The following is a 27,158-nucleotide window of genomic DNA, read 5'->3' as shown; positions in this document are numbered from 1 at the left end:
GTTGAGAGGACAGGCTCCAACCAACTGAGCCATCCGGGAGCTCAGCGGAAGCTCAGCTCAAGGTGCCGTGTTCAATTTTAGTTGCAGGGGGCGCTGCCCACCATCCCTTGCGGGAGTCGAGGAATTGAACTTGGCAACCTTGTGGTTGAGAGCCCGCGCTCCAACCAACAACTGAGCCATCCGGGAGGCAGCTCAGCTCAAGGTGCCGTGTTCAATCTTAGTTGCAGGGGGCAGAGCCCACCATCCCTTGCGGGACTCGAGAAATTGAACTGGCAACCTGGTTGAGAGCCCACTGGCCCATGTGGGAATCGAACCGGCAGCCTTCGGAGTTAGGAGCACGGAGCTCTAACCGCCTGAGCCACCGGGCCGGCCCTATTATCCAATACTATTACTGTGGATTTCTCCCTTTATGTTCATTAATAATTGCTTTATATATCTAGATGCTCCAATGTTGGGTGGATAGATATTTATGATTGTTATATCCTCTTCTTGGACTGATGCCTTTATAATTTGGTCTTTTTTCACATCTTTTGTTTTAAAGTCTGTTTTGTATTATGAGTTTTACTACTTCAGTTTTCTTTTCATTTCTACTTGCGTGGAATATATTTTTCCATCCCTTCATTTTCAGTCTGTATGTGTCTTTTGATTTGAGGTCTCTTGTAAGCAGCATTTAGATGGGTCACATTTTTTAATAGCCACCCTATTGGAGCATTTAATCCATTTACATTTAAAATAATTATTGGTAAGTATGTACTTATTGCCATTTTGTTAATTGTTTTTAAGTTGTTTTTATAAGGCATCCTCTGTTCCTTTCTTCTCTTGATCTCTTTCTTTTGGTTTACTGTTTTTCTTTAGTGTTTTGTTTAGATTCTTTTCTCTTTGTTCTTTTTATATCTTTTGTAGGTTTTTGGTTTGTGGTTACTATGAGGTTTGTATACATCACTTTATAGTAGTCTATTTTAAGCTGATAGGCATTTAAGTTCGAATATTTTCTATGAGGACTGCATTTTTACTCCCCCCTCCATGTTTTATGTTATTGATGTGATATTTGAGATTTTTTTGTGTTGTGTATCTCCTAACTACTTACAGTAGTTTGAGTTGAATTTGATACTTTTTTTTAACCTTTGTAGTAGCTTTTTAAATATCTGATTTTCTGTATTTGTTGACTATTTGAGAAGGTTTTTGCCCTTCTCATATTTTCTTATTTTAGGTTATGGCCTTTCCTTTTCTATTTAAAGATGACCCTTTACATTTCTTATAAAGCTGGATTAGTTTTTGCTTGTCAGGGAAACTCTATCTCTCCTTCAATTCTGGATGATAACCTTGCTGGCAAGTTATTCTAGGTTGTAGGTTCCTTTCTTTCAGCACTTTAAAGATATCCTGCCTCTCCTTTCTGGTCTGTAAAGTTGCTGATTAGAAATCAGCTGATAACCTTATAGGGTTTCCTTTGTATGTAACTTGCTTTTCTCTTGCTTCCTTCAAGATTCTTTTTAACTTCTATAATTTTAACTACAGTATGTCTTGGTGTGGGTCTCTGGATTCATCTTGTTGGGAATTCTCTTTGCTTCCCGGACCTGGATATCTGTTTCCTTTCCCAGGTTAGGAAATGTTTCAACCATTATTTCTTTAAATAAAGTTTGGGTTCCTTTCCCCCTTCTCCTTCTGGGATCCCCATAATGCAAATGTGTGAGTGTTTGATGTTATCCCAGAGGCCCCTTCAACTAACCTCATTTTTAAAATTCCTTTTTCTTTCTGCCGTTCTGATTGGTGGATTTGCAGTAGTCCGTCCTTCAGGTTGCTGCTCTAGCTCTGTATCAGTTAATCTACTGTTGTTTCCTTCTGATGTGTTTTTCATCTCAGTTATTGTATTCCTCAGGTCTGCGTAGTTCATTCTTATACGTTCTAACTCTTTGTTGAAATTCTCCCCAAATTCCTCTATTTCACTCTCAAGTTTGGTAACCATCTTTATGACCATGTCTTTGAATTCTTTATCGGGCAAATTATTTGTTTCCATTTCCTTAGGGTTTATTTTTCCCTGGGGATTTTTCTTATTCCTTCATTTGAGAGATATTCTTCTGTCTTTTCATCTTGTTTTACTTTCTATGTTTGATAAATGAATTAGACAAAAATAATTTTGTCTCTTCCATTCTTGGACAAGTGGCCTTATGCAGAAGTGGGCTCTGTGTAGACTGTGTGTGCCATGTGGATTTGGCAGGTGGTAGAAGCCCGAGCAGGCACCCAAGGCATATGGGGCACAGACTCACGGAGCTGGAGCAGCTCTGGGTGGGGAAGCCAGGTGTCTGTAGTAACGCCTTGTCGATCTTGCTTTTTCCCTTTGTTCGGGCTGAAATGTGCCCTGGTGGTGTGTCTGGGAACGTGCTGCAGTGACCTGGCAGGCAGGCCAGAGCCTGTGGATGAAGCCCCCCCCACCCTATGGAGGTGAAGGGTGATGTGGACAGCGCTGCTCACCATCCCCTTGGACTCCAGAGAAGTCCCACAGTCCCTGGAGAGCTCCCATAAATCTCTTGTTTGTTGTACCGAAAGTGGTCCTGGGTAGGGGACTTATGTGTAGGTGCCATGTGCCCGATGGTTTGGGGCAGCTGCGTGGAGCCGAGCATGAGCTCACTGCCCCTGGGGCACTGGCCTTGTGGAGCAGCTCTCGGCAGGGAGGGCAGGTGGGTGTGGTGATGCCCTGTCTTCCTGCTTGCTCCCTTTGTTGGGAGACAAAGGCTCCAAGCATAATACTCTCTAGATCCACCCACGTTGTCACAAATGCAACATTTCATTCTTTTTTTAATTACTGCCTAATATTCCATTGTGTATATATACATGACATCTTCTTTAGCTATTCATCTATTGATGGACTCTAGGTTGCTTCCAAGTGAATTAAGCCAGGTAGAGAAAGACAAATACTGTATGGTTTCACTAGTATGTGGACTCTGAAAACAAAATAAAAACAGACTTGTAGAAACAGAAACCAAAGGGATGGTTACCAGTAGGGAGGGGGTGGGAGGATGAGTGAAAAGGGGAAGGGGAATATAGTCAGCAATATTGTGATAAGTTTACACAGTGACAGGTGATTCCTAGAATTAGTGGGATGATCACATCGTAATGTATAAAAATGTTGAATCATTATATTGTACACGTGAAACTCATATAACCAACATATAATAAGACTGTATACCAATTATACTTAAAAAAACAAGGCTGCAGGCAACGTAGCTGTGAATGCACTGAGGTGATCTTGCAGGTAGGTCCCAGGTCACAGGATAGAGCGCCCCCAGACCTGGCAAAGCTGAGAGGGATGTAAACAGAGGCTCTTGCAGGCTCCTCCCTCCCCAGAGAGTTCCCGTGGCTCCCAGAGGGCTCTCTCGGCTTCCCAAGACTTCTGTATTTGGTCTCGTTCACTTGTTTGTTGTCAGAAGCGGTTCATTCAGTGCTTGGTTGTCTCACCCGAGTAACTGCTGTCAATATACATGTGTATTTGATTTTGCTCATGGGAGGAGGTGAGTTCCACGCCTTCCTATACCCCAGGCATCATCGTTTAAAAACTCTCCCTGTGACTCCAATGTGTAGCCCTGGGATGGAAGCTAAGCCTCTCCCCAAAGCCAGGTGAGCTGATTGAGGTCACCTGGGAAGGTGTAGACTACTATGGCTTCCAAGTTTTAGTTCATATAACGTGCTACCCCCCTACCCCCAGGAGAGGGTGTTGTTAAACTTGTAGATTCCAAATTTTACCTTCAGTAGGTCTGGGGGGGGGGGGCACAATATGGACAATAGAAAGCGGCATTTTGATGAGTTCTTGTGCAGAGTTTAATCCAGGTGGTCCTGGAATCCCATTTAAGGAAACATTGACCTTGACAGAGGGCATCTATGAGGGGAGGAGACCCAGAACACAGAAGAGAGGTGGTGGCCAGGGAACTTGGGTGCTGGAGCTTGGGGCTAAGAGCTCAATAGTTGGACTCAATGCCAGGCAGAGAGGTGGTGGGACACAGAGGTGACAAGAGAGGAGCTTGTGAAAAGTCGCGTGGTGATTGCAGACCAGCTAGCTCCCTCGTCCTCTCTGAACTCTGCCTCAGGCTGGAGGCCCCAGGCAGGGCTGGCAGACACTCTCCTGCCCTCCTCTCAGTCCCCACGGGTCTGGGGCAGAGCCCCTCACTCTGGTCAGGGTTTTGCAGCCAAGCCTGGAGCGGGCCGGTGCTCTTCCCTGGCCCCTGGCCCATCACAGAGGACCCTAGCTGGGTAACCTGTCATGGTTGCTCCAGTGTCTACTTGTACCTGCCATTCAGTGCCTTAGAAATTCCCAGCTACCAGACAGAGGCCTGTCAGGTTCAAATCCACAGGGACCGCCAGAGCAATTCCTGCTGTCGGCTGGCAAGAGATGCTTTCCAGACCTCACATCTCTGTCACCCCACAGCCACTGCCACCCCAGGCAGGACTGAGTCTTCATTCCTTCTTCCTGGATTGGGTGGAAACCTGCCTTTCTGTAATCACCACCTCTGGTCATAAGACTGTCCTTTCATCCACACAGGTGGATCTAGTGCTTGCTCCACAGAACAGTTGTTCATATTTGTGAAGGTAGCGCTCTTGGACCCAGGAAATGACCTCTTCTCCAGGCCAGTGGCACTCAGAGTGGTATTTGTTCTGGAACATTCACTTCACCAATACATCATTTATAGTGTGGTTTCTTTTTAGCCCATATTGTTTTCCTTGTGGAAATAGTGAGAGCCTTATGTTCATGGCTGCTTTACAGACAGACCTGCCTGCAATTCAGTCATTTATTTATTAACTGAACAAATGCACATGGAGGCCCACTGTGTGCCAGGTGTGCTATAGGTTCTGGGAGCTTCATGGCGACCCTGGTGGCATGAACCCTGCCTCCACAGAGCTCATGGCTGGGAGAGGCAGGAGGAAGGTGACAAGTAAAGAAGCCCTTACAAGGCAGTCCTCCCAGGAAATAGGGGAGACACAGACGTTCCAGGCTGTTCACTTGTGGCCTCTGATATGCTACAGAGAGAGGGAACCCGCAGAAGAAGGAGGACACAGAGTGCCGGTCCTTGCATACAGGAACTGAAGGAGGGCTTCTGGAGCAATTTGAGGTGATAACAAAGCATCACTCCCCCCTCCACGAAAAATAAGAAAGAGAAATTCAGATTGAGAGTCCCAGGCATTTATTAAGCCTCTACTGTGTTCCAGAGGCTTCCACTTGCTGAGCACTTTCTCCAAGTGCCCAACATGTTTGCATGCATCATTAGTACCCCCCTTTGTGGATGGGGAGACAGGCCTTGGCCAGGCCACATGGCCAAGAGGTGCTCATCAGGCCCAGTTCTGGCCAGTGACCTCACCAGGACAGAGGAAGGAGCGTTCCAAGTGGACTGAAAATTTCTAGCAGTTTAAGATTTACATAGAAATCTTACAACTGGGGTTGTAAGAAATCTTCATAAAATCTTAATTAAGTGCCTTAATAAAATCTTGATAAAGTACAATAAGCAAGGAAGAGGAGTGTAGTGGCCCTGAGGGGAATTTTCCTTTCTGACTGAGGGTAGAGAGGGGTCTGTGGGCCCTGATTCTCTTGCTCCAACTGAGAATGCCCCGTATGGGGCTGCAGGTGGAGAAGGTCAGGGCCGAGTAGGGTTGGCATCTGCAGTGGGCTCGGAAGGTTTTTACTTTTTTATGTGAGAGCCCAGAGGGCAATGCGGGTGATTTCTTGTTATAACACATGCCTGTGAACCTTGCCCCACTTGCCTGGGCATTGTGGGGTCACCCAGGACACTGAGAAACCCCACTGGTGGGCTTCCCCAGTGTCCTTCTCTAGGGTCTACCAGTGCTGTCACTCACAACTCAGTAAATGCTTTGTGGGTGGTCCGAGCGCTCCTCGGAGCAGCACCCCTGAAAGGTAGCAGGTCTCCCCTGGCTAAATGGCCACTTTAAGGAGGCAGCAATCTTGAGATAGAAGCAGAGAAAGAGAGCAAGAAAAATCCAGCAAGAACCTTGCCTGCTCCGTAAGACGATCAGAGGTCATGAATAATGGAGAGAAACAGGCCTCTGAGTCCTGGCAGCTTAGCTGGTTTGGGGCTCTGCTCTCCTCAGGAAGGTCCCAGGCCCAGGGGCATCGTTCACGGCCCTCGAAGCCTGTGGGGCTAGAGTGATCTCCATGGCGGGAGGCCGCCACCCACCCCTCGGGTGGCCTGGAGGAGATCCAAGTGCCCCCTTTGCTGGGAGGCCAGGTGGGAAACTGATGCCAAGGGCTCGATGTCACCTGATTCTGCATGAAGGGAGGAGAGAGCTGTTGGGAGGGGCATGGAGGAAGGAGGACAGCCTGCCCTCAGCCCCTATGAATAAGTGATGAGGCCCAAGGAGAAAACCCAGGGCAGGTGCAAGAGGAGGTGACCAGCAAGGGGATGGCAGAGAGAGGGGCCAGGGACAGGAAAGACAGAGATAAGGCACTGAGGTTCAGCTCAGAGGCCCAAGAAGCAAGGGGAGCAGGAGCAGCGCTGTGGGCACGGGGGACCCAAGTGTGGCTCCTGGCCCACCCAGACGGCACAGGCGCCCAGGGAGAGAGGGCCGAGGGTCCAAGGTGGTGCAGGGAGGAAGGCCCGGTGAGCTAGCGAGGGCCAGGACGAAGCAGCCAGCAAAATGATGCCCCAGAAGAAAAAGAGGAGAAAGAAAGACATTGACTTCGTAGCGCTGTATGAGGAGGAGCTGCTGAATTATGCCTCCGACGACGACGACGAGGAACTGGAGCACGAGTACTACAAGGCCAAAGGTGCGCGGTCCGGCCTGCGGGGTGTGGGGGGCGCAGCCGAGGATCTCGTCCTGTGCTTTGAGGGAGGAACTTGAGGTTCCAACCCCTTTCTTATGGATTTCCTATTGCGTCTGTACTATCTATATCCCCTTGGAGTAAACGGGCAGGCATTACGCTAGCGCCCCCTACTGGATGCAGAGACAGAGACCTGCCCTTTGTCACTATCTTATTGGCACAGAATAGACTAGAACGGCAGTGCTCACATTCCCCAGGTCCTTGCCCATGAGCCACATTGCAGTCTGGTCTCCATGGCGTGGCCTGCTTTAGGCAGAGCCTGACCTGACAGGGCTGTGACTGGGTGTGGTGGGGAGGACACCTGACCCCTGGCAGCGTGTCCAGCGGGGGCTCGGGGCTGCTGCCCACTGTTGCCAATGGAGATGGGGGCCTGGGGCTTTGCAAGGAGAGGCTGTGGCCCACGTGGACTCTGGACCCCAGGGCCTTGTCCTTTTAGTCTCCTCTTCTTCTGGGGCTTTGGGAGCTGCTTTGAAATGCTCTACCTTCTTGCCAGGTAAACCAGAGAAGGGGTGAACTGGGAACCCAGGAACCAAGTTTGGCCTGCAGAAGGGTTTTTGGTGTTTTGTTTTCTTCTGCCTTTTAATGTTTTCAAATATTTTTGGCTGTGACTGCTTCTAGGCTGTGGACTTCCGGGTTGTGATAGTCTCCACCTCTCCTTATCTTTCATACTAGCCGTGTGTTATCCATCCATGCTGCCTGTCTGGTCCCTGGTCCCTGAAAGCACTAAAATTCTCAGCACTTACTCCAGAGGGGCTCACTAGTCCCTGTAAGCACCATATCCATTCATTCGTTCATCCATTCCCTCACCCATTCATTTATTCACCAAGTGTTTATTGAATGCCTGCTCTGTGCCTGCCCAGGGGCTTGTTCACAATCCCCGCATCTGTTGGGATACAATTCCTCAAGGCAGCCTCCTTGGGGATATTGTTAATGGAATGATGCAGTGATGATGAGAAGGATATTGATGCTGATGATGACAACAATGGAGATGATGATGGTGGTGATGATGATGACAGTAATGGTGACCATGAGGACCCTGATGGTGATGATGATGATTGTGATGGTGGTGACGATGACCTTGATGGTGATGATGATGCTGATGCTGATGCTGATGATGATGATGATAACAATGGTGACAATGACCCTGCTGCTGATGATGATGATGATGACACTGATGGTGATGATGTGATGATGGTGGTGATGCTGATGATAAGTCTACCACTTACGGAATGCATATCTTTTGTCCAACTGTGGAGGAGTGTCTGTAAGATAAATGCCCAGAAATGGAAATGCTAGGTCAATGGGTATGAACATTGAAAACTTTGTTTTATTTGCTTTAATACTTACCATAATCCTTTAAGAAAGAAATTATCCCTACTTCAGAGATGAGGAAATTGAGGCTCAGTAAGAAATTTGGTTGAAATCACATAGCCAGTAATGGTAGAATTGGAATTCAGATAATAATCCATTTAGTTCTATAGTTCATGCTCATTTTATTGATTGTTTAATTCATTCATTTATTTGCTCATCCATTCATGAGGTTAATTACTTATTGAGCATCTCCCACTTGCCAGGCTCTGTGCTTGGAGCAACATCTCTGTTGCTGTTGACAATTCTTTGTGCTGACAAACAGACTTTATGAGTTGGGGTCCTCCCCTTTAGAGCCACACAGAATTTTATATCTTCCACAGAATTTGTTTTTCCACAAGATAGTTCGTCAGATATCTGAGTTTTTTTAATTAAAAATTTAAATTTGAGGAATAATATATATACAGCACAAAACTCGTAAAGGTATAGCATGATGAATTGTTACATATGCGTGCTTATGTAACCGCCGCTTAGCACAAGACACAGAACACTTCCAACCTCCAGAAAACTCCTTTGCTCGCCTTCCCAGACATAATAGTTTTCCTGATTCTATCCCCATAGATTAGTTTTTTCTGTTCTTGAACTTCAGATAAATGGAATCATGCAGTATACACTTTTTGTATGTAGCTTTTCTTTCACTCAACATTGTATCTGAGCGATTTATCCATGTTGTGACACGTTATGTAGTTTGCTCTTTTTTGCTATGGTGCACTATAGCATTTTATGAATACATCACCATTTATTTAACCATTGTATTGTTTATGTACTCTTGGGTTTTCTCCAGTTTTTAGCTATCATGAATAAAGCTGATACAGATCTTGTACTTGTACACATCTGTTGATGGACACATGCACTCATTTCTCTTGGATTTATAATTGGAAGTAGAATCCCTGGGTCATAGGATGGACATTATGTTTAACTACCAGAGCTCATAACAATTTACACTCTCACCAACAATGTACGGGAGTGCCAATAGCTCCATATTCTTGCCAATACTTAGTATTGTCAGTCTTTTTAATTTTAGCCATTCTGGGGCATATATAGTAGTATGTTATTGTAATTTTAGTTTGCATTTCCCTGATGAATAATGATGCTGAACACGTCTCCATATGCTTATTGGTTATTTGGATACCCTCATTTATGACATGCCTACTTAATTCTCTTGTCCATTTTTCAACTTTATTGAAGTATAATTTTACAATGAAATGCATCCGTTTTAAATGTGCTGTTTGATGAGGATGGGCACATGTATACTTCTGTACAACCATTAACACAATCTATATGTAGTATATTTAAATTATCCCCCCAAATTTCCCTGTGCTCCTTTTCAGTCAATTCCCCTACTCCAAGGAAACCATGTTCTGCTTTCTGTTACAATAGATTATATTTGTCTTTTCTATAGTTTCATATAAATGGCATTATAGTGTATAGTGTTTTATGTCTGACTTCTTTGGCTCAGCATAACGAGCTTGAGATTTATCCATATTGTATGTGTCAGTAGTTCATTCCTTTCTATTGCTGAGTAGTATTCCATTGTATGATGTACTACAAGTTGTTTATCCATTCACCTGGTGATGGAGATTTAGGTTGTTTCCACTTTAGGGCTATTATGAATAAAGCTGCTACGAACATTTGTGTGCGGGTCTTTGTGTAGACATGTTTTTATTTCTCTTGGGTAAATACCTCAAAGTGGAATTTCTGGGTCTTAGGGTAAGTGTATGTTTATTTTTTTAAACAAATTGTTGCCTATTAAAAAGATTGTGTGGTCCTTTTTTAAATATAGATTTGTACCCTTAATGAACTATTGAGATAGTTTCTTCATCCTATAGCCCAGACTCTCCTTTTCTCCAAACCAAGCATCTCCAAGCCTCTATGTCTTCTCTCATATGATGTGGTTCTAGAATTTTTGCCAGGCTGATCATTTTCCTATGGACACTTGGTTTGGAAATGCCCTGGTGTATATGCAAGCCATGTGGGCAACACTTCAGGGCCCAGAGTTGTCCCAGGGAGGGCTTCAGGAGTTGTTTGCAGATCAGACACCCCTATGGTGTGGACTAGGAAGAATTAAGGCTTTGTTTATTGCAAGAGACAGAGAGTCTTGCAAATAGACTGCTTCCTTTCTCTCCCTCACGGTGTCTTGATGGGGACCTTCATCCATCACCAGGGACATTAAAAGGAACGGTGTCAACAGCAAACGGAACAAGCTACAAGGGGTCAAAAAGAGGGGAAATCAGTGCCCTACCAAAGAGAGACTCCTGGCAAAGCCCTGCACCCCCCAGCCCTGGAATGAATGGCTTATCCTGAGATAACAGTGCAATGCCCAGAAGGTCATGGGAGGTGAGGCCTGGCAAGGCAGTTGCATTGTCAGAGGGCAGAGAGGAAGGTGCGAGCTTGGTGCAGGCTGTGAAGAAGGTCATGTCTAGGAGGGCCTGCGTGTGCTGTGCTGGAAAGACCACAGACTGGGCATCTGGAGGCCACAGGCTGGGTTCGGGTGTTGACACCGTATAATGTGTGACTTGGGCTTGTCCCCGTGCCTAAAGATTCCTTACCTGTAAGATGAGTATGCAGCATGAAGTGTGCAGGTTTGGACTCACAGCAAGACTTGGTGTGAGTCTGACCCTGGCTCAGAAGCTTGCAGGTTGTAGCGGGGTTCACAGAGTCCTTTGTGGCTGGGCATCCCCTGAGGGGCTGGCAGGAGCTATGTCTTCTCCAAGCCCATGTAGGGTTCTGGGTGTTTTTCTCTGAGACCGCCATCTGTCTTCTCCTTTCCTCCTCCAGTGTACGAGGTGGTCACATCCACAGGAGACGTTCGGGGCGCAGGGACAGATGCCAATGTGTTCATCACCCTTTTTGGAGAGAACGGGATCTCTCCTAAACTCCAGCTCACCAGCAAGTGAGTACTAACTAAACCTTGGTGGGGTCCTGGGTTGGGAGTCAGGGGAGAAGACGTGTGCGTCCACGGGCACGTTACGTGGCACCAGCCTCTGCTAATGACAGACCTACCTGTCAGCCAGGTCTCTCCCAGTGATTTCCTGTCAACCTTCCTTAGCGCCTCTCTTGAGTTTTTATGTACAGTAATGTCTACTTTGGATCTCAAAATGTGCAAGAATTCAGATTAGCTATCCCTTGATGTGGGAGAACAAAACTCAGGATCAGGAGGCCTGGGTCTGGGTCCAGCTTTACCACTTAGTTGTCATGTAACTTTAGTCGAATCTCTTGTATCCAAGGCCTTGGCTTCCTCATATATCATCTGGAAGTGAGAACCCCCTTTTACCAAACTCATAGGGCTTTGGAGAAGAGGAGACAAGGTCATGCATGTGAGGGAGCCACGAGCTGAAACGCTGCTCCTACATCTCCCCTAGGAACCAGCATCGTATTAAACCAGCTCACGCACACTCGAGTCAGCCATTTACATTACTTTCGCGTGTGCTTATGTGTGTGTTTGTGTGGATGAGCATGTGTGTGTGTGTGTGTGTGTGTGTGTGTGTGTGTGTGTGTCTTGTGTCTTGTGTCTTCCATTTCCTTAGAACCCATTGAGAGCAGGACCTTCTCTCTTTTCAAGCCTTTCCTCCCACTGCACACGGCACTCACAGATATATGAGTACTCGGCCATGCTTAGCAGAATCACTGAATTCCAGAGATGTCTAGGGGCCTTGCGGACGGTCTAGGCAGCTGGTTTTCAATCTGTGCTAAACGGCACCCATGACATATCAGCTGATTCTGGGCCCACTGTGCCCCATCCTTCCTTCCTCCTGAGCAGCTCAACTTAGGATTGTTCTCCCCACCAAGTTTCTGGGTCAGGTTCTATTTGCGCCAAGAGCTCCGTAGCCAAGAGAAATTTGAAAACCGCTAAATGTGATTCACCCATTTTGCGGAAACTGAGGCCTTGAGAGGAGCAGTGAGCAGCTGAATCATGGAGCTTTTTGGTGGTAAAGCTGGTCCTCAAACCCCAGGTTCTTAATGTAGACTTTTTCCTCGAGCATGTGGCCTGTGGCCCTGGCCAGTGTATGTGGGGACCCCTGAAGGCTTTCTGGGGCTGAGGCTGTGACCTGTGGGGATTATGGCTTGGCTCCTCCAGCGATGGCAGGGGAAGCTGTGAAGGGCTGGGGCCAGAACATCCCCAAACTGTGTCCGCAGCAGACTGACCAGGCCCTGTGCCACTTGTTACTCTGAGATCAGACTATGGTGTAAAGGCCACAGTGTTGAGGCAGGCATAGCACCCTATTCTGTCCGTTTTCCGCATATCAAGGTACCCGCCTTCTTGTTCTGCTTATACTGCAGAGTGACTCATTTGTGGAAGTCTTTCCCTCCAGTGATGGGGGCCCGGTAAAGAGAATACAGGAAAAGTCCATCCTCTTTGCCATGTGACCTCCCAGAAGGCACCCGCCCAGGGAAAAGCCAGTAGACCTTGGGGAGTTGGCCAAGTTGTTTTCTGGAGTTCCCAGCCTGCCTTTTTTAAACAAAAGGAACAATTTTCTCCTTTTGTGGTGGTTCCTCCCTGTCTTTTGTGCATCCAGTATCCTTAGACTCTTCTTCCTCACCTTTTTCAATACACCTCTCAGGAAGGCCCCCAGGGTCATCTCTTATAACCCCTCCTGAGGCTTTGTCACTGAGTCCCTGTTCCTGGGAATCTGAGTTCCCGCCTTCCTTCTCAACAGGGAAGGAAAGACTGCATCAGGGTAAAGGAGTGTGAAGCATGAATGAGCTGGCAGTGTCAGCAGGGTCTCCAGGCGCTGCTGGAAGCACACGTAGGCAGGCAGCTTCTCTGGGCTCGCCCACGGTTAGGAATCAACAATCTCCCCAATTACCCCGCAGGTCTGCTGGTGGGGGTCTCTCCCATGTCTGTGTCATACTCCAGGTAGGACAGCAGGGACACAGATCTGGCCAGGACCCCAATAGGGCTGGTCTGGAGGGTTCTGCAGGAGCCCATGGTGAGTGGTCGTTTCAGGGACACAGGCTTGTTGTGCAGAATCAGCTGTATGCCCTCGAGAGGCTGGAGAGGTGATGCCCAGAGAGATGCCAGGTAGGGCCAGAGGATGAGGGGAGGTTTGCTTACAAATAGTCAGAGCTCTGTGCATGAAGTGGGATCTGGGTGGCTAGAGCGAGACTTTATAGGGGAGGACACAGTTGGGGCATCACATGGTGAAAAGAACTCAGGTAAGAGAGGAACAGAAAGAGGGTACTTTAGAAGGGGAACAGCTTGCAAAGGTATGGAGGCTGTGTGGGCCCCACAGTCCTCCAGGGACTGGGAGGTGACCTGGAGGGCACAGAAGAGGAAGGTTGCAAAGGCAGGGCAGGACCAGACTGTAGAAATCCTTGTTTGCAAGCCGATCAGGGGACGCTCGACTTACTATGCAGCCAAGAAAAATTAATCTGACCACAGTGAGCAGATAAATGGAGAAGGAAGAGCTAGAGTCTGGCTGCTGTAAGACCTGAGAAAACGGCCACAAAGAGAATTGCGTAGAAACGAACCTCACCAAGACCCTTTCGATTCAAGACAGAGATCTCGGGTCTGAGAGGGGAGCATTGCTTTCCAAGGAATTCCAGGTTGCCCATGTCACCCGATGCCCGTGGCCCTGGTGGTCAGCAAGCTCTGTGAGACTGAGATGCAGTGAGCCCAGCGCAGCCATCACACCCGCCAGTTCCTGGGTCTGCTCAGATGCCCACGCGTCTCCGAATCTCTCATATCACTGTCTGCTGCTGTCCCCTCCTTGTCACACCATCTCACCCCAAACCAAAGCTATGTGTCAGTTGAAACCGAGTTTCTTTTTCCTTGCTTCACGCACACACATACACAAACACACTACAAGGCATTTGTGAGTGTATCAGGCTGCACTGATAGCTTGGGGCACCAGAAGTTCACACGGCAGCAATGCCAACAATTTACATTAAGCCACCACCTTGCCTGGAATTTTTCCCTGACCCCTTTCTCTGTAGCCACTGGCCATGTCTCTCACCCTGCCTTTCCCTCCTGCTTCTTCCATGTCCTTTTCTCTCTCGTGTCTTCTCTCCTACGCCCAGCCTTTCACCTTCCACTCCCAAATGGCTTCTTAGGAGTTTTGATCTTTTTCCAGTAAAGGAACATTGGGGCCTGATGTTAAAATGCTGCCTGTCCTCACCCTCGTGGTCTGGTGTCTAAATTCCTCCATACACATTGGACCCTCTCCTAGGCAGCAAAGGGTGTGACATGTTCACTTTGATTCCCCATTAGCCGACCCCCACACCAGTTTAGTGGTAACAGTCGTGGATCCCAGAGACGACCCCTGTCTCTGGGTTTCCTTTCCAGTCATCAAGACCAGCCCCCACACTGCATCATGTGTTTAGAATATGGCAAAAGGATGGGATCTCATTTATGTTCTGGATCACGGTTCTCCTGTTGGGAATTCACCGTCTGAGAGTGTCAGAGAATGCCTGGCATGTTAGCCTGCTGGCTCTGCCTGGTTTGCGGCTAACATGCCCTGTGCAAACCGTAAAAGCCCTCCTGGGGAGGGGGCATGGGCACTGGGCTGTGTTCTGTATTAGCCTTCATTCCTGGGTCTCCCAGGAGCCGTGGAGAAGCTGCAGTCTTCCACCAGGGAACGTGAAGAAGTCTTCATTTCTAATGTTTCCTTTGACCAGGGAGGGGCCCTCTGTCCTTTGCTATTTCTACTCCATCCCAGTCATTTTTCTCAAACCCTTAGGCACTTGCCAGAAGTGGCGATTTCAGAATCTGACCCCAAGTGGGATGGGGTTGGGCCTTGTTTGGGATTATCCAGCCCCTCCCTGAGACAAGGGAGTCCGTATAGCCATGTCCCTGAGTCCTTTTCCTCTCCCTCCTCTGAAGAGAGAGACCCCTGTGAGACAGCAGCTTCCTCTTGTCTGCCAAGACGATGTTGGTCTTCATCTTACAAACACCGGGCTGATGGTTTCATCTCCTGTGATGCCCCAGAAGGCTGCAGTGTGGCCGTGAGACAGTGCTGAGCGCTCCCTGGCCCACCTGGAAGACCTTTCTCTCTCGGTCTCCTTTCCTCTATCTCAGTTCTTAATATTTGTTTTCTGAGTGGCTATAAAGACCACGGTCAACCATTCAACACACACACACTGGAATGCAGGAATCCACATTCCACTTGGTCCGTGCACAGGGCCTTTCTGAAGGCACGGAGCCCCCCCTTACTGCTCGCAGCTGTGGGAGCCTCTTGTCAGAGGCACCCCGGAAAGCCAGCTGCTTTCCTTCCAAATCACGTCTCGTTTTTTCCTTTCTAAATCACCCTCCTCTTTCCCTAATCATCGGCATTGGCTGTTGCCCAAATTCCACGCACCCTGAGAAGATGAAGCCAGCAATCCTCAAACTCATTCCAGAGAATTCGCCACAGGCAGCTGCAGGCTGGGTGGAGTGGGGGCTCTCTGAAACATGGGCTGTACTTTTTACATAATTAAACAAAACAAGACGTTCTCCCTTCAGAAAACTAAAGAAAAAATAATATATATATGTATAGACCAGAATAAATAACTAACACTTCATAATAGTCTTACCATCTAGACATGAGGTTTTTGTATAAATCCTTCCCATCTTAACTGTTTTTAAATGAAGTTGCTATCCTGTTTCTATTGGTTGTTGTTTTGTACATTCTATTTTTAACTTGCTTTTTTTTCTTTTAAGCCTATATCATAATCTTGTTTCTGTTTCACAAAATCTTTTTTTATAACAGGATTTTTAATGCCTGCATAATATTCCATCGTATACCTTCCCAGGGTTTATGTTTCTTAGGGTATTTATTTGAGGTAAAGACTCTTATCTATTTATTCTAAAAAACAAAAACAAAAATCAATTCCTTGTCTCAGATATTGAAACAGAAACTATCTCATATTTATTTCTTTGTTTCCTATTCACACAAATTGACATACAGGATCCATGTTTATGTGTTTTCCAAGTCATTTGACAACTGCTTTGACTCTGAAACAAAATGCAGGTGTGTTGTTATTCGCCCTTGGAGGTCAGATTCTGACAGGTATATGCAGTGAGCCGGGGACTGGGCCCTTGCATCCAGCAAAACAGGAAGGTTGTACCACTCTCCCTCTCCCCCTCTGCGCCCAGACTGCACCATTGGGGTCCCTTTTCCCTGACAAGGCCGCCCCGATTTCATGAGCTCTGCACTGCTTTAGAAGGGCCACAGGCCCATGTCTCATGATATACCCACCGTAAGGAGACATCTCTCTGGGCAGGCTGTTTGCCAAAGTGGGTCTGTTTGCAGAATCACAGCATCTGAGAACCTTAAAAGCCTTCTGTTACTGAGCGAGTCTGAGTCTTGTTGCCTGGGGGAGAAGACCCTTCTCCTCCCTCTTTATTCTGAAACACACTGGTGTCCAATAAACAGGCGTATGTCTTTGTGCTTTTCTTGCCCCATGGGCGGGGTGTTGGTGCCGAGAGCCGGGGGCACTGAGGGAGGTCTACAGCTCTCAGCCCTGCAGAGACATCACTGACGGGGCCGGAGAGCTGCGAAAAGTCCCGGGCGGAAACAGCAGGCGTCCTGGCCCACAGGGGAAGGGGCAGGTATCCACTTGAGATTCAGGCTTCCACGCCCGGAGGAGTCTGTAGCAAGTTGGCTCCAGCCCTCCCATGTACACTGATCGAAAAAGGGTGCTCCCAAGGCTGGGCTCACTGCGGAACGTCTCAGGTGTACTTGCTTCCATTTGCACCATCTGCAGGATGCCAGATATGCCTTTGCTCACCACCTCACTTCCCCAGTTGCTGACTTGGGTTGAGTATTTTCTTCCTTGTTGGACTGGCAGGACCATGGGCCCCCACCCAAGTTCTGCATCCACTTGGGGCTGCCATTGCTTCTTTCCCCAGCAAGAGCAAGGCAAGAAAGGAAGAGGGGCCAGAAAGCCTGCAGAACTGAGAGCAGCGTGGCTTTCATCACGCCCTCCTTCCTCCTCCTCTGTCCCAACCCAGAACAGCCAGAGGGCATTGGCTCATGGCTTTGGAGAGCCAGGTTCCGGTCCCAGCTCTGCTATCAATTAGCAGTTTGCTTGTTTGTAACGTGGGGCTAGTATTGCCCACCACGCCTGCTTTGACAACACATGGCAAGGACCACATGGGAAGCTGAGTGTGAAAGCAAGGAATGAGTACTAACCGTCCTTGCCCTCTGCCTCTCCAAGTCACATGAGAAAGGACTGTCAGGACAGGATCAGTTCCTTGTAGCACTTCCCAGGAGTGGGATGGTGGATGAGGAAGGGAGGTGCCAGCCCTTGGCTTTTCTCCCTGGCCTGTGAGCCAAACACTGATCTGTGCTAACTGTGCACATGTTCATTGCAGGAGTCAGTCTGCCTTTGCGAAAGCCAACACTGACGTGTTCCGGGTAAGAACAAACAATGTGGGCCTCATCTACAAAATCAGGTGAGACGCTGGGCCCTGGCCAGGGGCAGTGTGAGAGGCAGGCAAAGGACAGTAGGAACTGACTTCACGTTGGACCCTGTCTGGATGTTGATTACTCTTCTTGTGTCCTTTGAGGAGTGACCAAAGACTCAACTCTTTTCTTTTTATTTTTTTTAAAGATTTTATTGGGGGGAGGGGAACAGGACTTTATTGGGGAACAGTGTGTGCTTCCAGGACTTTTTCCAAGTCAAGTTGTTGTCCTTTCAATCTTAACTGTGGAGGACGCAGCTCAGCTCCAGGTCCAGTTGTTAGTGGCAGGGGGCGCAGCCCACCATCCCTTACAGGACTCTAGGAGTTGAACCAGCAACCTTGTGGTTGAGAGCCCACTGGCCCGTGTGGGAATCGAACCGGCAGCCTTCAGCATTAGGAGCACGGAGCTCCAACCACCTGAACCACCGGGCCAGCCCAAGACTCAACTCTTTCCCTCGCACCCTGAGTCATGGTGCCCTAAACTTCCCCATTAGAAATTCACTTCTCTGAGTTAAGACAGTTTGAGACAGTTTTCCACAAACTTGGGAAAGAAGCCCCGAGAGACACTAGCACAGTGGTTAGGGCCAGACTGAGTCCAGATCACCATGGTTCAGATTTCTGTCCTGCCATTATTTACTAGCTGTGGGACTTTGGATCGGTTTCCTCTCGAAGCCTCAGTTGTTTTCATCTGTAGTAATGGCACCTAGCTCCTAGGGTTGGTGAGTTGTGCTTAGCACAGTAACAGATACACTATAAGCACTCAGCGAGTGTCAGTGATGACAGGATGTTAGAGTGTTAGCAGGAAGAGGAAAGGTGTTGCAGGATGCCTTTTGGTAGAGCGTGCCCCTGAGCTTGTTTGAGGAGGTGGGGCTTGTGAAAATGATGGGAGGGATAACTCAGCCTCTTGCAGAGGAAGAGCCTTCCATTGTCCCTTTTTATCCCCCTCTTCCTGCTCCCCATTCAAGTTCATGCCGATTTGTTGGAATGTCAAAATCATCTGTGGTCTGACTGGACTCAAACTGGGGCCTAGATGGGGGTCAAATGCTGCCTCAGTTCAGCCCTGATTTTTGTTCCTCCCACTAGAAAGTGTAGCATCAGGAACTCTATTTACTGGGGAAATGAGAGCAGACACATGAGGCCCTGGCACTGGCTGTGTAGGGAAAAGGGGCTATGAGCAGGGAAGGCGCTCTCACAGGGGAGGGTTGGGAAGAGGGTGTCGGTATGTGGGGAAAGGCGATCACTAAGATGAAGTCCTACTATGTGCCAGGCTCTGTGTCAGATATAGGCATGCATCCTGTCTATATCATATGTGTCATTCACATGACACATAGGGGGTTGTGTGTTAGATGAGGCTGTATTTGTCCTGTTAAGTCCTGCAAGGAAAGGTCTCACTGTGATAGGCAGGGATGAGATGCTTGGTGCAAAGCGAGGTTGTCTAGGGGTCAAGTTCTGGGGAAGAAACTGACCTCAGAGAGGAAACCTGGGCTGCTGAGGATAAGGGGCACTATAGGAAGTGGGGGAAGTTACTGGGGGCCCAATTATGAAGAGTCTGGATCTGTGCTGTGCTATACAGCAGTCCCCCGGCCACTTGTGGCTACTGAGAACTTGAAATGTGACTAGTACAAATCAAGATATGCTGTGCATCTAAAAACACCAGATTTTTAAAAACAGTACAAGAAAAAGAATGTGAAATATCTCAATAAATTTTTACATGGTTACATATTGAAATGATAAATGGATTAAATAGACTATACTATTAAAATTAATTTCACCAGTTTCTTTTTCAATGTGGCTACTATAAGATACAAAATTATATATGTGGTTGTCACATGCAGCTCATGTGATATTTCTATGGGACAGTACCAGTCGAGATGGCTATGGGAGAATCCTCTGGGTAATGGGGCCAAGGAGAGTATCTGGGGGGTCTGGGAGGGAGTCAGGGAGAGAAGGGAAACTGGAGATGGTCGTGTTGCGAGCCTTGGCAATCCTGGATTTTCTATGGAAGGCAATATTTCTTTGCAGGCAATGTAACAATGTAATCCTCATTAAGAAGCACATCATTAATAAGATATCCCCATTTCATAGATGAGGAAACTGAGGTTGGAGAGGTAAAGTAACAACAACAAAATGATTGAACCTCTCCTTGGAGTACACATTTGGCTATTCCTGCATGGAAGGGCATTGTCTCCATCTGCCAGTGACCCTGTGGGTATCTGCTTCTGCCCCAGGATCGAACATGACAACACAGGCTCGAGTCCCAGCTGGTACCTAGACCGTGTGATTCTGACCGACCTAAAGCGGCCTCACCTCCGTTATTACTTCAACTGCTGCAGCTGGCTGAGCGACCTGGAAGGTGACCGCCAGTGGTGCCGCGACCTGTTGGCCAGCTTCAGCCCCATGGAAGTGCCCCGAGGTCAGTGCCAGCGTGGCCTACCCACTGTCCCCCCTACCTGGGCTGGGCTCACCCAGGCCTCTGTCTTGCTCTGAGCAGTTCCATCGCCCCCTTGCCACCCTCCAGGATCTTCCTGTCAGGTGGGGCCCGGGTGAAGCCCCATCGCTTCCCTGTGGCCTTCCAAGAGCAAGCTTACGTGGTCTGGGGGATCAAGGAAGTGGGAACTATAAGACGACCTAGAGGCATAAGGGAGGGACGGGAGCAGCCCTGAGCACATGCAGTGTTTTCAGAAATACGTGTTGATAGGTATCTACCGAGCGTCCCTCTGAGTTCAAAGGCAGCTTCCCCTGCCTTCCTTCTGATGCCCAAGGAAAGCGAGTTCTAGCTAGGGCATGGCGGACGGGGGTGAGAACTCAGCGCTTCCAGCATTCCATCGTGCTGCCCCTGACTCCTGATTGTATGAATGAAACAACTTCAAGTACATCTCTAGCCAAAGGCCTTCAATTCAGTCATTTTAGCTCAGTAGGAGGCAGGGGAACGAAGCCTATAAATACACACACGTGTCCCATGTCTGATTTTATCACACCTTTGTCCCCTAAAGTGAGGAGCTCACCTCACCGCATTGTTGAACACATTTGCCTTTCCCAAAAGGGGGGCATCATCATAATTCCCTGCTCCCACAGAATCATGGGCTGTCGGACGGAAAGGCACTTGGCAGCCACGAGAAGTGACTTTCCCTTGGCCACCCTGCAGTACAACATGCTGGATTCTGCCTTCCACCCTGCATCCTTGGTCTCCAAGTTCCACTGTCTTTTGCAACCCAGCTGGGCAGAAACAAACACACCCTATGTCTCAGTGGGCTTTCTTTCTTAATTTTTCTGTCTGCCTCTGATCTCTCACCTCCGACCTTGAACGCTTGCCTTGCTCCTCTGTGATTCTCATGGTAATAACTTACAACTTTATTGATTCTTTTTTTTAAAGATATGTTATCAATCTTTTCTCTTATTACAAAAGCCACATTTGATCATTACAGACATTTTAGAAAATAGAGACATACAAACATAAAAAAAGAATACTTATTAATTCCATCACCTGGAAAAACATCACTCCTGATATTTTTATGCAATCATTTCCAGTCTTTTCTATGCATGTGGCGTTTGAAAGAATGGGCTGTTAAGAGAAGAACTTCCAAAAAGTCACCATTGAGAAAGAATGTAACTCAGGGGTTCTCCAGCTTCCCACAAGAATCATACAAGGTAGTGTTTTCTTGATTCCTAAAGGGAAGACAAAGATACCCTCTGACTCCATCCCTGAGCCAGGCTGCCTGAGCGCCCCCCTTACCACTTTATAGGATAGTTGGCAGTGTAGTTTTAGTATTTCCAGGCTACATTCTAGAAAGAATGAAACCCAGGATCTTCAAATATTCAAATGACTGCGTTGGTAAACCAAAGGTTAAGTTTCTTTGCTTTTCACCTGTAATTATTGCACTTGATTTTTGATTGCTATCAGAGGTCTTTGATGATCAAAATGGGGATGGTAATTATTTCTTCATCCATGCAGTTTAATAGGTAACAATATTTCAAAACGTGGGAGGTTGGCAATAACAGAAAGAGGAGAGAGGAAAGGGAACATTTTCAGTGTATATTCCACCCCCATCACGACCCACCAAGGGAGGATGGATCCTTAGCTGGCCTTGTTCCCTCTCCCCACCTCTGAGAGCCATCTCCTGAAGTTCTGGCTGATAATCATCTGGAACCTTCTTTCATTCCTGCTCCTCAGGGAAGGCAGGTGTTCTAGGCTGACCAACTGACCCTTTGACCGATGTGACCCGCAGATAGCGGTGGGAGTGGAGGGGACTGGACCGTGATCAGATTTCTAGATGGTTCCTGTAAAGGGATTTCGCACACCCTGCTTAAAGGCTCAGGCACAAGGGGAGCTTGCCCCACCTGTGGTGCAGGTGACTGCTGCCGTGGGCAAAAACATCGGCCCTTGCTCAGGGCACCGTGCCTCATCTGCCATGGAGATTACACATTCCTCTCTAGGCTTCTCTCTACATGTACCTTTTAGGGGAGGCACCCAACACATTCCTGGCACTTTGGGGGTCAATGACCTGATCAGGGCCCCCTTTTCCTGGAACCCACTGGGGAGAAGGTAGGCATGAAGTGTTGCCAAAAGAAGGAGGCAGAAGCTGATCAACTCCCAGTTGTGTGGATGGAGGATCCCAGAATCAGGTTCAATTTCTTAGTTGTTCTCAATTGGCTGGTAAAATCGCTGCACCTGGCACCTTAAGGAAACCAGGCAGTAGGACCAACCCAAATGCTTTGCCCCTTGGTTTTCTCTGGGTCTGATTGCCAGGCCCTGGGTATCTGTTGTGGGGCCTGGGAGCCAGGTTGGTATATCTCCTTAATCCATCAATGGTCCCTAAACACACATTCCACCTTCAAGATTTTTGCCTTATTCAAGTACCACTACCCTTATTATTTACTACTTCTTCTTTAACTCACTTTTTGCAACCTACATTAACTTGTAAATTTATTGTTAAAAGAATGTTGATATTACTATCATGAAAAACTGTTATCATTTGCTCCAGGTATCAGATTTACATTAGTACAGAGAACCGTCCCGTATCCCAAGTAGCATCCAGTATACCACTAGGTGTGTGCACACTGCACCCTGGGAAACACTGCCAGCCCTGATCTGCGAAGAAGGGAAGGCCAGGAGGGTGGGGAGGAGGGCTGAGAAGATATCTGGGCTCTCTTCTTCACAAGTCCTTGCTTCACTTACCACACACCTCTAAGGCTGAGGAGGTGAGGAAAGGCTGGCAGGTGTTAATTACACAGACGAGTAAACGGAGGTCCAGGGAGGTGGTGACTCATCCAGGACCAAACAGCCCATGACTGATGGAGCTGGGACTAGAATGTGAGTCTCCTAATTCTTGGGGGAATATGCTTTTTGCCTGTCCCTTAGGCAGGGCAAGTCCAAGGACAGTCTGGCACCTAAGAGGTCAGAGCTTGAGGAATCATGACGAGGGCTCATGGACGTCCGTTGGACGAATCTCCTCCTGTCACAGGAATCCCTTCCACAGCATCCCCACCAGTGGCCTCTCCAGCCCTAGTTTGAATCCAGCCTTTCTTGAGTGTTGGATAGTCACACCCCGTTCCACTGCTAAGCGGCACTGGTAGTCAGAAAGACCTGCCTGAATATAGACCCCATCCGGGCTCCGCAAGACTTCTGCTTCTCTGTTCTGGTCCTCCCAACACACCACGGTGTATGTTTTCATGTCTGCCCTTCAGCTGTGTGAAGACAGGGTTCTCTCCTCTCAGGATCACATCCCCATGTTCCTCAGCCTCACGTCTTGTAGCCCATGTCCAGCCTGCCTCCTGAGTATTTCTGGTTTGTCAGTGACCCTCAAGAATGGACCTCCTAGGCTAGAACCTTGTGTTCCAGATGGAACTCATTGGAAGAGAGTGCAAGGGGCCCCCTGACTCCATCGCCCTGCTTCTTTTATTATTATTATAAAATACATATAACATTACATTTACCATCTTAACATTTTTCAGTGGCACTAAGCAAATTCACACTGTTGTGTAATGACCATCACCATCCACCTCCAGAACTTTTTCATCTTCCCTAACTGAAACTCGGTACCTATTAAACAATAACTTCTTATTCCTGTTTCCCCACACCCTGCTAACTTTTATTCTACTTTATGTCCCTTTGAATTTGACTACTTAGGAATCTCACATAAGTGGAATCATACAGTATTTATCCTTTTGTGACTGACTTATTTCATTTAGCATAATGTCTTCAGAGTTCATCCCTGTTGCAGTATGTCTCAGAATTTCATTTATTTGTAAGGCAGAATAATATTCCACTGTATATATCTACTATCTTTTATTTATTCATTCATCTGTCAATGGACATTTGGGTTGTTTCCACCTTGTAGCTCTTGTGAATAATGCTGCTATTAACATTAGTGTACAAATATCTGTCTGGGTCCCTGCTTTCAGTTCTTTTGAGTTTATACCCAGAAGTAGAATTACTAGATGATATGGTAATTCTATGTAATAGAATATGGTAATTTTACTTTTTGAGGGACTGCCATACTGTTTTCCACAGCAGCTGTATCATTTCACATTCCCACCAGCCGTGCACAAGGGTTCCAATTTCTCTACATCCTCATCAGGACTTGTTATTTCCCCTTTAAATAATAACCATCTTCATAGGTGTAGGGTAGTATCTCCACTGTGGTTTTGATTTGCATTTCCCTACTGATTAGTGATGCTGAGCATTTCTCCATGTGCCTATTGGTCATTTGTACATCTTCTTTGGAGAACTATCCATTCAAGTCCTTTTAAAACAGGTTGTCTGATTTTTTTTGTTGTTGAGTTGTAGGCATCTATCTAGAATGTATTTCCGGATATTAACCCCTTACTAGATATATGATTTAAAATATTTTCTCCCATTCTATGAGCTGCCTTTTCACTCTGTGGGTGCATGTTGATATACAAAAATTTTTAATTTTTGTGAAGTCCATTTTATCTATTTTTCTTTTGTTGCCTGTACTTTTGGTTTCATATCCAAGAAATCATTGCCAAATTCAATGTTATGAAGCTTTTGCCCCATGACAAACGTTTTCTTCTTCAGTGTTTTGGTTTTAGTTCTTCCATCTAACTTGTTGATCCGTTTTGAGTTAATTTTTCATACGATGGAAAGTAAGAGTCCAATTTAATTCTTTTGCCTGTGGCTATCCAGTTTTCCCAGCATAATTTGTTGAAAAGACTCTGCTTTACCCATTGAATGGCTTTGGCACACTTGTTGAAAATCATTGATCACCGACATGAGTACCACACTCTTTTGATTACTGCAGCTTTGTAGAAAGTTTGAAATCAGATGTATGAGACCTCCAACTTTGTTCTTCTTTTTAAAGATTGTTTTGGCTTTTCAGGAATTCTTAATGTCTTGGTTCTTTAATTCATTCTAAGTGTCCACTAACTTTTTTCTTTAATTACAGTTTATTGGGGTGACAATGGTTAGTAAAGTTACATAGGTTTCAGGTGTACAATTCTGTAACACATCATCTATATATCACCTTGTGTGTTCACCACCCAGAGTCAGTTCTCCTTCCATCAACTGTTGTTTTTCTTTAACAGTGAGAGGATGCCATATTGGCTTTGCAGTCAAAGGGCTCTTACTTACCTGGAAGGAAGGATGAAAATGCCATCTCCACCCCAAGTCCTCAGTTCTTGCTCAGGACTTCAGGCCGCTGGAGAAGCCGCCTGGATTCTCCTGACTTATCCCCATGTGGAGTCAGCAGGGGTTGGTGTCCCAGTCTTGGCTGGCTCCCTCCCCATATTGCAGTGGAGTGGGCCAGGCAGACATCACACCTCCTGCTTAAGAACCTCAGACATACGTGCACCCTAACAGGGAGTCAGCAGCTGCCTCTATGCTTGTCTCCCTCTTAGAGTAGGTGTCAGGGGTCCTGTACTTTCTGGGGCCTAGGGAAGTCTGGCAGCCACTTTTTCAGCATATCGGCATTGGTTGTCTGTGGGAACACAGCCTTGGCTATCAAATTGCTCCAGAAGTGTAGTGAGTTTTCCCTCTTGCCATCTGCCTCTTGGCATTCCCTCCCTTGCCATGGAAGCCTGACTCCCTTTCTGGAGGATTTCTTCCATCCTGTCTGGAATGGCTCACTCTGTTGACAACTCAGAACACAGAGGACACCTACACACGTATGGCAGCCCCTGGCTGAATCTCAATGTGGTCTCCCAGGCCTTGGATTGAAGCATCATCAATAACAACTGCCATCGGTGATGCCCCCCTGAGCTGCTCTTAGATACTGGATTTGGTGTAAGGACACGGTCCTTGCCCTCCAGGCGCTCACAGTCCAGTAGAGGAAACAGATGGCCATAGTACAAGGCACTCACCCACAACAAGGGTGGAGGGTGTCGTGGTTCAGAGCTCCATGTGTCAAGTTGGAGTCCTAGGTTCAAATCCCAACAATGCCACCTACTAGCTACGTGACCTTTGGACAATATACTTCTATAGCCTGTGTCTACATGTGCATACAATTAGTATCTTATTCAAAATCCAGAGCACTCCTAGGTGGTGAAGTTTATTATTATCCCCACTTTGCACCTGCAATGAAGGTTAGTCTCAGGCTAGCAGCTCCCATTTCTCAAGCTATTTGCTCGGATTGCATTGGCTTCAGTGTCTGGCAGGCAGTGGCTCTGAACATAACTTCTCTCTAGCACTAATAGGGCATGAGGAGGTTTCAAGGGACCCACAGGAAATGGGAGTGAGGCCTGAGGGACATGATAAGACACCCTCTCCCCACCGGCCCCCAGATTGTAGATTGGAAGACAGACCACTGACACAGATTCGGGCCCCAATCCATCAAGCCCAGCAAAGACCCAGCAGGGCTGGTCTCCCCGGAGCCCCAGGGGTCTCCCTGATTGCTGCCTGGGTGGGTTCTCTGTGCTCCCAAGTTAATTTGAGAGAAAACCACCATTAACACATACACCAGGGTCAGAGAAAATGTCAAGGCCAGCGTCTCTTCTCCTCACTGCTCTCTTTCATCCTCTCCTTCAGTTTTCTTCATGTCATCCAAACCCATTGGCTTTCAAGCCCTGGCCTCTCTGGAAAGAGTCATCTGCTCCCTTGCCTTGGGCCCCCCAGCCCCTGCAAACTCCAGAGAAATTGAAGTCTGTGCCATCCATTGTAGTGCAGTGCCTCTCCGTGGGGTCCCCTACCCAGCTATAGTCAGGAGATGTGCAAGGAATCTCATGGGCAGAGAGGAAGAACTTTGCAACCTGTTCCCTGGGGTTCAGATTCACTCTGGCTGAATCACAGCCAGAATGAGCCATCGTGGCTGATGGCGTGGGTTGTAGCCCAGGTGCTTTGAGACAGGTAAACAGCTGAGAAACACCAGATCTCAGGGACTGCTCTTTGCCTTTTTGGGTGCTAACTACTTACTATGTGTCTATCTGGTCTCCCCTGCCAAGCCCAAGTTTCTCTGGGGGTAACACTTTCACTGGTATTTGCCAGCTTGGTCATTGGGACCCAGGAATGCAGGTGGAGACTGGTAAGAAACAGGCTCATGTGTGTGTGGTGAGGGTCGTGTGTAGACGCAAGCTGGTTGGAAAGAGCTCTACTGGGGGGTGGAGAACTAGCTTCCAGTCTTGGCCCTCGCT

General features: G+C 47.5%; 1 protein-coding gene across 4 annotated transcripts in view; it reads left to right on the top strand.

Moving 5' to 3' along the window:
- Positions 1-3,026: 3,026 nt before the first annotated feature.
- Positions 3,027-27,158, top strand: part of LOXHD1 (lipoxygenase homology PLAT domains 1) — a 141,341-nt gene continuing 117,209 nt past the window's right edge. For all 4 annotated transcript variants that reach the window (XM_074340031.2, XM_088797976.1, XM_074340030.2 and 1 more), the window contains exons 1-4: positions 3,027-6,766; positions 10,967-11,081; positions 17,484-17,564; positions 19,802-19,986. In XM_074340031.2, the coding sequence (XP_074196132.2) occupies positions 6,637-6,766; positions 10,967-11,081; positions 17,484-17,564; positions 19,802-19,986 (511 nt within the window). In that variant the 5' untranslated portion in view covers positions 3,027-6,636. The remainder of the gene's footprint in view (positions 6,767-10,966; positions 11,082-17,483; positions 17,565-19,801; positions 19,987-27,158) is intronic.

The sequence above is a fragment of the Rhinolophus sinicus genome, chromosome 4 (genome assembly GCF_057876585.1).
Source record: "Rhinolophus sinicus isolate RSI-liver-muscle chromosome 4, RSI-T2T, whole genome shotgun sequence".
NCBI classification, from domain to species: domain Eukaryota; kingdom Metazoa; phylum Chordata; class Mammalia; order Chiroptera; family Rhinolophidae; genus Rhinolophus; species Rhinolophus sinicus.
This window is presented reverse-complemented; position numbering and strand designations above follow the sequence as displayed.